A 14880-nucleotide genomic window follows, 5' to 3' on the forward strand; every position below is an offset into this window, starting at 1 on the left:
GTGGAAATTATTCGAACAGGTTAAATTGTCCTTAACAAAAATTGTTACACAAAAATGAGCGCATTGGAAATAATTGGGAGACTAATGTTATCTAGTGGAAACGTTTGGTACTGCAGCCAAACAACATCTGACTGAAGCTCATTTTCTTTTAGATATCAGGCTCAAATTTGGAGCACACCTTGTTTAGATTTATGGTTTTGCAGTTTTTAATCTTTGTTTAAATTTTCTTGCAGTTTTTTTTAGAGTAAAACGTGATTTTTAAAATATATACGGGCGATTCCACAGTTTAGGTCTAACTGCAAGGACAACAGCCTGCTAAATCAATCTTCATGGAGAAAGCCATTCTCCTCAGGTTAACATTCTGAGAAAACCTGGGGTACAGCTGTGTGAAAGGCAGGATAAATCTGGCAATGGTAAACTAGTAAACTTTGATCAAAGTTGAGTTGATGTCAAATTTAACGTATGTAACATGGACGGAAAAACAGTGTAAGTTCAAGCAAAAAGTGTACTTAATCTAATTCAGTTTAATAAAATTCTGGTTGAATCCCATTTCATGTTTTGCTTTGTTCCTAATTTGGTATAGTTATGAGTCATGCGTTGTGTATGGTTCACAAAACTGTTAATAGGACATCCATTGCGGCAGGGTGGCCATCTAATATTATCTGTTCTATAAACTTAAAGGTGCATTTTGAGTCTGGTATGTTCATTAACTGATAGCCAGCAAAATGACTAACAAATACCACAGGTATATTTTTCAAATTTATTTGCCAAATGTTGAAGACAAAGGAACTCCTACAAGTGTGCTAAGTTATAACGTGTGTAACGTGGACGGAAAAAATTAAACAATCCTGCAAGATTGCCTCTGTAACACAAAATAATACCAGTATAGTAATATTTCAATATCATGAAAACTGGCAAAGAATAGAACAAGTTCATAACACATTAAAATAACCTGTTATCAAACTATCAAATTTAAAGATCCTACAGATTGTGTTAACGCACTATTAACGTGTTAACTTCGTCAGCCTAAGCTATATTCTTACGAACATTGGAGAGAAAAAAAAATTATCAAAAAAAAACAAAAACAGAAAAATGTCATTGACGATGTTGAATTTCATGAACAGCTTATTGAGTCAAAAATACGCCGAAAACAACGCTGGAAGTTGGACAGACTGAAAATTTCCATCTAATTTACGAACAAGATGTGCAGAATCTGTCAAAATGTATAAAACCACCATTCATGCGTGCTCTTTCACGGAGAACGCCGCTTTCGGTCCGAAACCACTCGCAATCATCCGACTTGCACACTCTTTTATCCTTTCTCACCACAATGATCCTATTTAATGTTTACTTAACAAAAGTTTACCACGTTCGTAACATTTTAACGTTCGTAAACTTTTGGACAGAATCCACAAACTTACCCACATTCGTCGAAATCCGTGAAATCCTTTTAACTCTTCCTCCCACGCAGAGCGACCGTGACCTAGGCAATCTTATTTCTGACAGGAGAACCGTTGAAACATTAGGAGATGGAAATTCAGCGTCAGAATAAAATGTTCGAGCGTTATGATTTTTTGACAGAAAATCTCGGCCCCTGTTTCGTCCCGATTTATTAACAGTTTATCATGTAGCAGCGCATATGAGAATTTAACCCACACAAGATGTTTTTATCGTTATGCTAATGATAGAATTACATGGAAAATGTATATCTCCGCTTCCTTTAGAATCATATTTTAACGTGCGTAACTGCTTGGACAGAAAGTGTAACGAACGTTAGTAAATGTTTCCATTGCATCGTGGTGGATTAAGGGAATTATACTTTAAGTGTTAGTAGTAGGATTTTGTAGAAGACGCACCAAAATAAATGTTATGCGCCAAAATTCAGGATTTTATTAAAGGAAATGAAAGAAATGACTTAGGAAAAATCCAGATGCACTGAATGTCCCACCCTGACATCCGCAATTTCTGGGGACGGAAATAAAATAAAGTCTCATTACACGATAATGCCAAGGCTTAGTGGGATAAAAGTAACTTTATTATTTCTTACATCTATCTTTAACAAAATGGTGAACTAAAAATAAAAAAAGACAACAACTGGGTATTATTCAATATATATTGTTCATCACACCCCTTGTGGACCGAAACTGTGGAATCGCCCATACATCAAAATTGAAAATAGTATTTTTATGCATTTTTCATAACAATAAACGTAAAATTCTGTTACTTTTTTTAAGTTCACTTTTTAAAACTTTTTTCACTTCAGCAATAATCTGCCAAGTGCCGCTTTGAATAGAGATCAAACTGAAGTCTGTGCTCTAAAGCATTCAAGATTTACGACAGTTTAAGGTGGAAGTTTAATTTTCAGGTCTATGCTCAAAAAGTGAATAAATGGATTATAAATACAGCGTAAATAGAATTAAGTATAAAAATAATCCCTAAAAAGACAAAATATTGAATAAAAAAACATTATTAAACTAAAATATAGTAAATTTCATTCACCCAAAAGAAAAACTTGAAGAGCACTGTCTAAAATGGATGTTAAAGTTTATTCCACCAAGACACTTCAAAAGGTTCATAAAGACATTGTAAAAGTAATTGAGTGGTTTAATCTTAGTGTTCTGAAGAGACATGATCGCTATATATAATGAACAGATTTAACTTATACATTTGATTAATTTATAGTCATTGATCAGTGTATGGAGCACACCAGAAATGGTAAACGGACGTTCAGACGTGCTTGTTTGATGCGTTGTAATCAGATTTTGTGCATGATAATGGTAGTGTAATGAAATGATGAGGCAAAATGACAGCTGATGTTGCTTCTGGTTCATTTGTCACACAGGACATGGTAAATGAGATCAAACGCATTGCATTATGGGATACAGTAGTCCGTATGTTTAAATGGTACATAATGATATGTCACAAGATCAAGGCAAATTTGATTTCTCATGTCATGACCCCTTTAATGGCTTTCCTGAAGTAAATGTAACATGAAATATTGTTTACAAGCTGTTTTCTTTTAATGATGTTTGCAGTTGAAACACTGATTGAGAGAAAACCGTTCTGCGAATCCCTGAACTCGTGTGACTGTGAGTGTGTTTCGCAGGTTCTCGAGCACATCCGTCTGCCGCTCATCAGTCCGTACTACATCCATGACGTGGTGGAGACGCTGGATGTCGTGAAGGAGTCGCTGAAGTGCCAGAAGCTGATCTCTGAAGCCAAGGACTATCTGCTGCTGCAGGACCGCAGAGGAGAGCTGTACGGGCCCCGGGCTCGGCCCCGACGCGCCACAGGTGAACACACACTGCCTATGAGCATCTAGACCTGTCCTGCGACAACACCTTCTGTGTGCAGGATCACCACACTTACACACGCTACCCATTACACTGGTTTCCACAGCTACATCCCAGCCAATTCCTTTATGATTCAGGAGTTTTATAGCCTGGTTAAAACCAGACAATTCTCAGTTGTAACTGAGTTATGGTCTGGCAAAGCATCATAGACAAATCATTTCCAGAGGGGCGTCACCAACGGCTGTCGCGGATAGACCTAAACCCAATCAGAGCGATGAAGGAGATTACGTATGCAGAGCGGCGGAGAAACATCTCCGAGTGTTGTTCTTTGCTCGGTTTTTAACAAAAAGGAAACGTTCAAATGGCTTAAAACAGACGCGATAGCTGATTCGAACGAGTGATGTTCGACGGCGGCATCCATCTTTGTAATGTAGGCTACAAAATCTGCTTCAAAATCCCAGCGCTGTCGTCATCGTGTAAAGCCCGCCCCAACGTTTCTGATTGGTGCCTCGATTTCGGCGGATTGGAAATGGGCTTGAATGAGCTCTTTGCCAGACTAACTTTCAGAGCAAATCTAAATTTGCCAGAAGTTGTCTGGGTTTTCCCAGGCTAGGAGTTTTGGGGGCCAAGCACCAAATTCTTCGTCCTTCTTCTTCCTCCTCTTCCTCCCACTTGCAGGAAAGCGGTTTTATGAAATTTGGCACACAGATAGAGGAGAAACTGGTCATTAAAGGCCCCCTGAAATCAAAATTTAAGGTTTTTAGCTTTTAAGTATGAATATGTTAGCCCTAAGTTTATGAATAAGCTGGTGTGTGTTCCAAAACAATGATAAAATTAGCATTTAGGCGATATAAGCATTCAAAACTTAGTCTCTCACCTCCGCTAAAAAGATTTTTATGACATCACCGCAGACTTCAGCTTCTCTGCCAATCTTCTGTCCAATCAAATGCTCTCTAGAATCTGAAGCTCCGCCCATTTTGCTATACGTTGGTTAAGAATGAAATGGCTAGAATTTATTCACTTCTACTATTGAATCCAGCGTATCATCAGCGCTCGGATTCGCTTCCATGGTGCCGTCAAGTACGACTGCAGTCTGAGAGGAAACTAAACGCCATTGGCTGTTTGAAAAGGGGGAGGAGCCATTCAATATGTCCCACCTTAACTTCCTTTTTCAGTGGAAATTACGTCAACGCATCTAACAAAGCTCAGCCTTCCAAGGCACTTCAGTGGGACTTTAATCACAACAATTTTTGAGTGTCTAACTCAAACCCTCTAGCGCCACCAACTGTCTGAATTTTCACAAATGTTTATGCTAATCATTTTTTTATCGTAAATTCAAATTTTTTATCTGATTCCTTGTCTCAAGATGATTTGATTGCAAAAACTCATATCTGATTTCCACCAAAGTTTGTAAAAACGTTTTGATAGACCCAACCGTTTTCATATAGCGCATCAATGAAGAACACGCCAAAATGATTGCGCTGCTGTATCTCCACAACAATTTGGTTTATTAAGACAAAACTTGGTACGTGTCATCACATGCATGACCTGAGTGTACATGCACAGTTTCGGCACAGCGCAGCCTAGTGGTCAGGAGAAATGAAAAATATATGTTTTTGCTTATAACTTCTGAACAGCTTGACCAAAAATCACGAGACAGGTCTCATTAGATTTGGCAGAGCAAACCAAGTTAAACGATACCCAATTTTACATTTTAAAATGCTATATTTTACAAACGCATCAACGTATTGTTATGAAATTCTGGATATGCCATCGGCACCATGGCCTGAAGACTCTTACCTTGTTGTCCAAAAATATAATGAAATTTCAAAACATACTAATAGCTTTTAAATGATTTTACCTGTTTGAATTTAGTTGAAAACCTACTTTTTCGAACTCCTGGTAAACCGTTTACATGACTTTTCCAAATTTGATTCAGATCATCTTCAGACCATGCTGGCAAAAAGTTATCAAGAGATTTTATGGACCAAATAGTTCTCATTTAACACACTGGCGAATTTGATGGCATGATGCCAAAGTGAATCTAAGGCTGTATATCTGCAACGCTTTCACATATTGACACCAAACTTTGTATGTGTCATTCTCACCTCACACTGACCACAACACATCAATTTGGTGACAGCACCACCTATTTTTTAACACTTTGCCTAAAATCATCTACAAATATTGGTGTGCTTGGCCCTGATAATTGCGGTTTGCAGCTATATTTTGGCTAACATTTTATTTTTAGGTGATACATGTACTTACTAATTACGTTACTAACCCTAAACCAAACCCTAACCGTAACACGTAAGTTAATTAATATTACTCAGTGCTTATTTGATGTAACTATGGAATAAAACCATATCTTGTCATTGTTATTAGATGGATCTGTTGAGCTAAGTTTACTGAACGCAGTTTGTTTGATAGGAGTCCACTTTCCACATTTTACAATGGTAGTGAAGTCATTGACACTCTGAAATAACACACATGGAAGTATGGGAATTATGCAATGTCCAAAGAAGTCCCAAGATAATCCTGTGATGCTTTGATCTGGAACAAGCATGATGTCTGGATGACCGTACTCATGCAGTGGCTGGTGTGTGTGTGTGTGTGTGTGTGTGTGTGTGTGTGTGTGTGTGTCAGGCACAGCTGAGGTGATTGTGACAGTAGGAGGAGAGGACGATAAGGTTGTTCTGCGCAGCGTGGAGAGTTTCGACCCGCTCACCAGCCAGTGGAAGAGTCTGGCCTGCCTGCCCTTCGCCGTCAGCAAACACGGCCTCGTCGTCTCCGGTGAGTTTGAGCTTTTAACATGCGCGATGACGATGAGGATGTTTGTGCTTTAGAAACGCACGTATTAATGCGCATGTGAACGCCATCAGCGTGTATCACAGGTTCAGTTTAAAGTCTGTGTAGAGAGAACGGTGTCATCTTAGTGGCCCCTAATTTAATAACAAATTATCATTTCGACGGAAGTGAATCAATCAAAACCAACTTTAGCTGGAAAATAACATTATTCAAGAACCGCTATAAAGCCAAACCAATCTCTGTTACCTTAAATTATATGTTTATCTCTGTAAAGCTGCTTTGAAACAATCTACATTGTTAATAGCGCTATATAAATGATGATGACTTGACTTAACGTATTCTGCTTGCTTCCAATCCCTCAAAAAAACTCAAATCATCAGTAAAATAATCTTCATAAAGTTTTGGAGAGGTTGAAGCGAATTCCAAGGACATTTGCGGGCTTCATTAGCTGCGTTTCCATTTACCCTTCAAATTGCGCAAATTGAAACTGCGAATTGAAAATACGCTCAATGGAAACACGTCATAAACAAAAATAAAAAAATACGTCTATATATTTTTTTTTTGCGCAGCATTTGGTGTGTAGGTAGGCTACAGTTCAAATTAAAATGTTGGTGTTCAACTTTGCGTTTTAAAAGTACAACCGTTCATTTTTCGTTTTGCAATTACGGGTAAAATAAGGAAAAACGAATGGACACAAAAGTACACTGACCGTTTGGACATAATACGATACAGAGTTCTTTATTAAATTCATAAAAGAAACAATAATTACAGGAATACTGGATTCTAAACCTCAAAGAAATGCCACAATCAAGACCTCGGAGCAGAAATGAGGGAGAAACAGCCAGGAATAGGCTATAAGTGGCGTTCTCAGTAAAAAAAAAAATTTATGTGCAATTATTTTTAAAAGTACTTTAAATTAAATATGTAATATGTAAAAAAAAAAAAAAAAAAAAAGATCGGTAAACTAATTAATTAATAAGAACAAAAGTAGATCAAGAATCGTTTTGGAATCGGATCGTGACTCCCAGAATCCCATCGGATCGCGAGTCGCCTAAAGATACTGGTGAGTGTTTGAAAGGAAGTGACATCGCTGTTCAACTTCCTGAGTCAATCGTTAATTGGCATATTCACTTTGTATTTGTAATGATTGTGTTGCCGATATAAAGTTAACTAACTAACATTGTTGCAATTTTTAACATTTAAAATGTAAAGATACATTGAAATATAACTTTTTACTTGTTCTATTGGTTCATAAATGAACATGATTACATATTTAGCTTGTGATCATTACAGTGCATCCGGAGAGTACTCACAGCGCTTCACTTTTCCCACATTTTGTTATGTTACAGCCTTACTCCAAAATGGATTAAATTCATTATTTTCTTCAATATTCTTCAAACAATCCCCCAATAATGACAACGTGAAAGAAGTTTGTTTGAAATCTTTGCAAATTTATTACAAATAAAACACAGAAAAATCACATGCTGTATTCACAGGCTTTCCGGATGCACTGTATATGAAAACACATCGTGACTAGTTTATCTAGTTTTAACTAGACTTTCTGCATATGGAAACAATACTTTTGTAAGCGAATACTTACGAGATTTCAAATACCATTCAAAAAATGTCTCTTCTGCTCACCAAGGCTGCATTTATGTTATCAAAAATACAGTAAAAACAGTAATATTGTGAAGCTTTAGTGTTTAAATCAGTGTTTAAAACAGTTGTGCTGCTTTATATATATATATATATATATATATATATATATATATATTAAATAAATGTAATACATTTATTTAAAGATGAATAGATTTTATTTATTTGATGAATAGGAAGTTCAAAAGAACCATATTTATTTTAAATAAAAATATGTATTTTTACTGTCACTTTTGATCAGTTTAATGCATCCTTGTGGAATAAAAGTACAACTTTCTTTAAAAACTAAACCTAATCTCCTATAGTCATGAAGGCTCCTCTTCCTTCATATTTCTGTGTGGTGCACAACTAGAAAAAAAAACAACTGCAATTTATTTAGAATAATAATCTTTTGTTGTATTATAAAAGTATTAAGACTCACGTTGGATTAATTTAATGCATCATTGCTGAATTTAAAATTCCTTTAAAAAAAAAACATACTGACCAAAAAAACTACTTTTTGTGTGTAGTGAAAATGAGTTGTTGAACTCAGGTGGCAGTTAATTAGTGTGTGTGTGTGTGTGTGTGTGTGTGTGTGTGTCCAGGCTCCATGCTGTACCTGGCCGGCGGTGAGTTTCCAGACGGCTCGGCCAGTCGCGAGATGTGGCGCTATGACCCGTGTTTTGACTCCTGGTTAGAGATGGCACCCATGAACGTGGCTCGATCAGAACTGGGTAACACACACACCACATCTGCACAGACTTATGCAACAGAGCAGCTCGTGCTGCGTTCCCTTCAGCTCCAGTCATGAACGTGCAGTGGAACGACACGAGGCACAGGGTCACATGTTTAATCTGGTGCTCTTCGTGTGGTGGGCAAAAATGACCGGATTTTTTTTTTAATGAGAGGATTGTACTATATTTTAGTTTGATAATGTTTTTTATTTAATATTTTGTGTGTTTAGGGGATTTTATGCTACTAACTTATATTTACGCTGTATTTATAATCCATTTATTCACGTTTTGAGCATAGACCTTAAATATCCAACTTAAACTGTCGTAAATCTTGAATGCTTTAGAGCACAGCCTTAAGTTTGATCTCTTTTTAAAGACGACACTTGGGAAATTATTGCTGAAGTGAACAAAAGTTACAAAATTTTACGTTTATTGTTATGGAAAAGGTGCAAAAATACTATTTTAAATTTTTAAATGAAATCTATATTTTCAAAAACATGTTTTACTTTAAAACGGCAAGAAAATCAAAGCCATAAATCTAAACAAGTTGTTCCTAATTTGAGCTTGATATCTAAAAAAATGAGCTTCTGTCAGATTTTGTTTGGCCGCAGTACCAAGAGTTTCCACTAGATAACATTCGTCTCCCATTCATTTCCAATGCGGCCATTTTTGACCGCGAGGAGCACAAGTGACTTTTTTTTTCAGGACTATTTAACCTTTTTGAACCATGTTCATGATTTTTTTGTGTGTTCACATAGCAAGTGCCAAAACCTTTACCAAGTTTCGTACCATTCCGATGAAGTAAAAAAATAATAATAATAATTTTTCAGTCCACAATGACCATTTTGAGAGGGTTAAAAGCGGTTCATGCTTCCAGCGACCACAGTAACTGATCGTCTGTGTGGATAAACACACACCTTCCAGAACCACTCTCAGTGTTTTTGATTGCTAGATGTGTTTTTGTTTACACCTGCAAAGCATTGCCCTTCTTCTTTTTCCCATTTTCCAAAAATAGCAGGCAATTAAATGCTTTCATGATCTGAAGTTGTTGGAATCCAGTAGAAATATCCCACATCCAACTTGCAATGGAACACAGCAATATATATATATATAGACCCTCTTGTTTGATAACTGAGGTAACCCGTGTTGTTCTCCCAGGGCTGGTGATGCTGGACGGGTATGTGTTTGCTGTGGGCGGCTGGGAGGGCCGTTCTCGCCTGGACTCGGTCGAGTGTTATAACCCTCACACAAACACATGGCAGTTCATGGAGTCGGTGAAGATGGCGGTCACCAGTCCGGCTGTGGTGGCGCTGGATGGGTTGCTCTATGTGACAGGTAGCAGGTTTCCTCCGACACACGCTCCAGGCACTGTCGCACACTGAACATTTGAGTAAAACACAACTGTATGGACTGAAAATAATGTACAAATAGACAATAAATGTCTAAAAGGCATCACTGCCGATCAAACCGTTTCAGAAGTGTGTGAAAAATGTGAGTTTGAAGGAGTAGTTCAATTCTGAATAAAAATTCCCTGATAATTCACTCATCCCCACGTCATCCAAGATGTTTACTTTCTATCGTTACGCCCCTACTGATAACGTTTCCCTTGTGAAATCACACAGGAGGAGCTGTTTTAGAAGATGGCGATGGCACAGACTTGGCGCAGGTGTACAACCCTAAGACCTGCGTGTGGGCCGAGGTGGCGCCCATGCAGATCGCCCGCTCGGGATCGGCTGCCTGTATCCTGAAGGGCAAGATCTACGTCATCGGTGAATATGGAGAGCTTGAGCCGTCATCCGTCAGTGTCACGAGTCTCGTCCTGTACAGTGCAAAACATGCCTTTCTCACAGTCCAGACGGCAAACATTTCTGAAATCAAGATGCATTTACTAAAGTAGGGAAGTGACATAAGATGTTCAGTCTTGTTTTCTGGGGATATAAATCAAAATGAAGCGAGTTTTTGCGTAAAACAAGCTAAATTATCAGCCAATGGGGTGAGAAAAATAATCTCATTTCTGTTTGAATTACGTTTATTTTCTTTTTTACCCCATTGGCAGATAATTTTGCCGTTTTTAAGCACCAACTCGCTTAATTTTGATTAATTCCCCCGTAAAACGGGACATAATATCTCATGGCATTTCACTCATCTAGTAAATGCATCTTGATTTAATAATCTTTAGATATTTGGACTGGGAACAAGACAAAGACACTGAGTAAGTAAGCATTGTTGCAGTGTGTCTGACAGATGTTCCCCTGTAGGCGGCTGGCACGCGTCCACCGAGAACACGGATAAGGTCGAGTGCTACGACCCCAAGACCAACCAGTGGACCATGTGCGCGCCCATGAAGGAGCGGCGCTACCGGCCCGGCGTGGCCGTGGTGGACGGCAAGATCTACGTTTTGGGAGGAGAGGAGGGATGGGACAGGTGAGGGATGATGCTACTCTAGAGTCCTGTGAAATTCCTGAACTTTCCCAGCACATTGAATTAATAATTGATTAATATTGAGTGTCAAACCGAGATCCGATCAGTTGTCCAGATACTTAAAGGGATAGTTCAGCCAAAAAATTAAATTATTATTTACTCACCCTGATATGAACCTTTGTTCATCTTCGTAACACAAATTAAGATATTTGTGATGAAATCCGAGAGCTTTCTTGACCCTCCATAGACTGCAATGTAATCACAACTTTCAAGGCCCAGAAAGGTAGTAAAGACATCGTTAAAATAGTCCATGTGACTCCAGTGGTTCAACCATAATGTTATGAAGCGATGAGAATACTTTTTGTGCACATAAAAACAAAACAAAAATACAGGCTTTATTAAAGAATTTAATTTAATTTAAATGGGGAAATGATTCGCCCTCTTGTGAAATTCCCATCCGCGGTGATTCCTATTGAAATGACTGGATTTTGCTCGTAAGAATATTTGCCGAAGAAAATGTGACTATAGTTGGGGTTCTTAAATCTGGCCCTCGAAGTCCACTTTCCCTGATCACACACACCTGAACAAGCCAGTCAAGGCTTCAGGACCACTAGAAAGCGACAGGCGGATTAGCCTATCCAGTACAGCGCGGTGCGGCTGCGTTGGCAATTTAAAGGTGCAGTGTGTGATTTTTAGCGACATCTGGCGGTTCGGTTGCGAGTTTTCACTAAGGGCTCAGCCCACTGCTCACCCCTCCCTTTCGAAGAAGCTACGGTGGCTGAAACGGGACAAACATATCGTCGTCTGGAGACAGCAGAGAATAGCCAGAGTAAGCCAAGAGTGTGTAACATTGTCACTGTTTCTGTACCACAGTCCATTATAAACCACATCATGGATAACGTTTACAAAGCCATAGTCAGGTGAGGATCAAGGGTCTTAATATATAATATAATAATAGTAATCAGCTAACCAGCACACGTAACCAAGTTCAGTGAATTGTAACGTAACCAGCACATTTCTCCCCACATAGCAAACCCATAATACAGCGAGGGAGAAGAACCACATGAAACTATGCAACTATATATGTTTTCTAACAGGGTAGTAAAAGTTTAGCTGGCTAATATGAGCTGTTACTGTGGCTGAGCTGGTTAAAGCGTAAAGCCTTGTTTAAACTCGACGCGTCCGCATTATATGAGCCCAAAGGTGCGCGAGGCAAAAATGACATGATTGTAACAGCGCGCGCCTCCGCATCCCCTAGACACCACTTACTACACACAATAGGCTTTTTTCTCTGATTTTGAAAATTCTTCGCGATCGACTTAAAATGCTTCCAAGATCGACAGGTTGGTGATTCCTGTGACATACTGTTTTACGGTCAATGACGAGTACTAATCAGCTGTCTCACGAACGTAACCAGCACATTTATCCCCACATAGCAAAGCCATAACACAGCGAGGGAGAAGAACTAAGTTACATGAAACAGTCCAACTACATATTTTACACCACCGACAAGGGAAAAGTCACTACTCACAGTGTCTATGGCTTCTAGGTTTCTGCGGCTTCTCTTTCAAGGTAGTGACGAAGTGCACTCTGTAGCGCTGTGTGTTCGCGTTCGGCTACGGTAGACGTCACAACATGTCGACCTTCATAGAAGGGGGTGCCCGCGGTTATGTAGATATAAATGCCTCATTCTAAGGTAATAAAAACATTACGGTTTATTAAGTAAGTTCTTTATACACCACTGAAAACATAGTTATGGATGTCATATTGCATTTCTGTTAATAGATACTCAAAATTATTGCACATTGCACCTTTAAAGAAAAAAAATGGTGAAAAAATGCTTCCAGCTGACAAAACCTCGCTGCAGATCAAGTGGACCGTCTGGCGTTTTAGACGAACCATATGTAGATGTGCAGTGAGTGGAAGTGGATTGTTTCTGAATGGCAGTTTGCAATCTTTTGTTCGGGTAGTAACGTACACATACACAGTTTTATGCACTATTGTAACCTTATTTTTCCTTGCATGCACATTTTTTAAGGAAATTACAGGACATATATTTTATATAACTTTAAGAACAATTGTTTCAAAAACGAATGCACTTTAAAAAGTGAATGTCATTTCATTTCAATAAAGGATGCGATGTTACTTTGATTTGGTTTATATTTGCCTGTTGCGCCCTCTTGTGGACATAGGAGACAACACAGTCCTTTTTCCCTGTAACGTTAAATATTGCCTTTAGAAATCAAGTTAAATTCAAATTTTGCTAATATTTAATAAAGAAATAAGAAATTTTTGCCATTTTGACAGCTCTTCTGACTTCCCTCCCCACACACACACACACACACACACATAGGTATCACGACACTATCGAGCGGTACTGCGAGGACTCGGACAGCTGGGAGCTCGTGGGAGAGATGCCCACCAGCCGAAGCTGGCTCAGCTGTGTGTCCCTGCGGCTCCTGAAGGACACACACACACACACCCGTCCCGGGACGGCCCTGGAGACCGAGTTCCCCGTGGACTGAGAGCAACGGTACCACACCGGCAGCAGAACCGGCCCGGGACCGAAGGCTTCAGGCTCTCAGAGCGAACGCTTCCGTAAGGAACGGAGAAGGCCTGACCCGAGCACTGGACGGTCTTCAGAAAACACTCATGTCATAAGCTAGTCTCCAGCGTGACCCAGCGTGAGGCTGGGTCGACGGATCGATGGTATCTGTGGTGATCGTAAGTGTGTTTGTGTGTTTTTGCGCCACATCTCAGAGTCTCCACAGTATCAGTTTAATGTGATGTTACGCTGAGCACCTCACGATTGTGACTTGTAATCAAGTACTGATTTGTTTTCTAATGAAGTATTGTGGTGTAAATGTTTTGTACTCTTTTTGTATGGTGATTTTTGTTGTATTTATTATGGGATGTTTTCTGTTGTACCGAGTAACTAGCACAGATACACTGAAACATGTTGACTGACATTCATCAGAACCGTGAATAGTCTGCGTATTGTGCACAGTATGTGATTTATTTCAGTATGTATACCCACATTACCTACTACTTTTGCCAAAATCTGCAGGATACAGCGACTGAGCACGTTGTGCTGGGTGCTGTATCCCACAATGCACCGTGTGTAACTTGATTGTCCACTGTATGATGAATGAACCTGAATTACAGCTTCAATTTTTACCATCTTTTCCCTGTCTCATTATTTGTTTGGATTTCTGGAATTTAAAGGATTAGTTCACTTTTAAAAAACCTTTTGCTGATAATTTACTCACCCCTATGTCATCCAAGATGTCCATGTCTTTCTTTCTTCAGTCGAAAAGAAATTAAGGTTTTTGATGAAAACATTACAGGATTTTTCTCCTTATAATTGACTTTACAGGAACAAATCAAAATGAGCTTATCTTTTTTCGAGTCATTTTGTTCGTTGAATGAATGAAATGACTCGAAAAAAGATTTGTTAATTTTGATGAACGAGTTTGAACAGGAGAGTCACGAACGTCCATCACAGAACGGAGCAAGGCGAGCATTTGTGCTTATAAAACTTAATCTTTTTAATTTATTTTTGAAATGACCGATCGTTTCGCTTTATAAGACCCTTATTCATCGTCTGGTGTCGTTTAAAGCCCTTTGAAGCTGCACTGAAACTGTCATTTGGACCTTGAACCGTTTGGTGCCCATTGAAGTCCATTAAATGGAGAAAAGTCCTGGAATGTTTTCATCAAAAACCTTAATTTCTTTTCGACTGAAGAAAGAAAGACATGGACATCTTGGATGACATGGGGGTGAGTAAATTATCAGCAAAAGTTTTTTTTAAAGTGAACTACTCCTTTAAGTGGGCTGTAATGTATAATTCATAAAGCAGTTGTTAGCGACATCAGGGGGCTGTTAAGTGAACTGCAGCCAGCAACACAATGCTCGTGCACAAAACACACATGCACAAACACCTCAACACGATCCACGGCCTGAAATAACTACACATTAAGTAAAGCATA

The 14880-nt window shown here is 38.8% G+C and overlaps 1 protein-coding gene across 1 annotated transcript in view; it reads left to right on the forward strand.

Moving 5' to 3' along the window:
• Positions 1-14073, forward strand: part of si:ch211-256e16.3 (kelch-like protein 20) — a 34293-nt gene extending 20220 nt beyond the window's left edge. The window contains exons 5-11 of the mRNA XM_056237215.1: positions 3107-3293; positions 5940-6086; positions 8342-8470; positions 9629-9805; positions 10093-10239; positions 10729-10894; positions 13245-14073. Of these exons, the coding sequence (XP_056093190.1) occupies positions 3107-3293; positions 5940-6086; positions 8342-8470; positions 9629-9805; positions 10093-10239; positions 10729-10894; positions 13245-13416 (1125 nt within the window). The 3' untranslated portion in view covers positions 13417-14073. The remainder of the gene's footprint in view (positions 1-3106; positions 3294-5939; positions 6087-8341; positions 8471-9628; positions 9806-10092; positions 10240-10728; positions 10895-13244) is intronic.
• Positions 14074-14880: the final 807 nt, after the last annotated feature.

The sequence above is a fragment of the Rhinichthys klamathensis genome, unplaced genomic scaffold (genome assembly GCF_029890125.1).
Source record: "Rhinichthys klamathensis goyatoka isolate OS25496 unplaced genomic scaffold, OSU_Roscu_1.1 h1tg000484l_1, whole genome shotgun sequence".
Taxonomy (NCBI): Eukaryota; Metazoa; Chordata; class Actinopteri; order Cypriniformes; family Leuciscidae; genus Rhinichthys; species Rhinichthys klamathensis.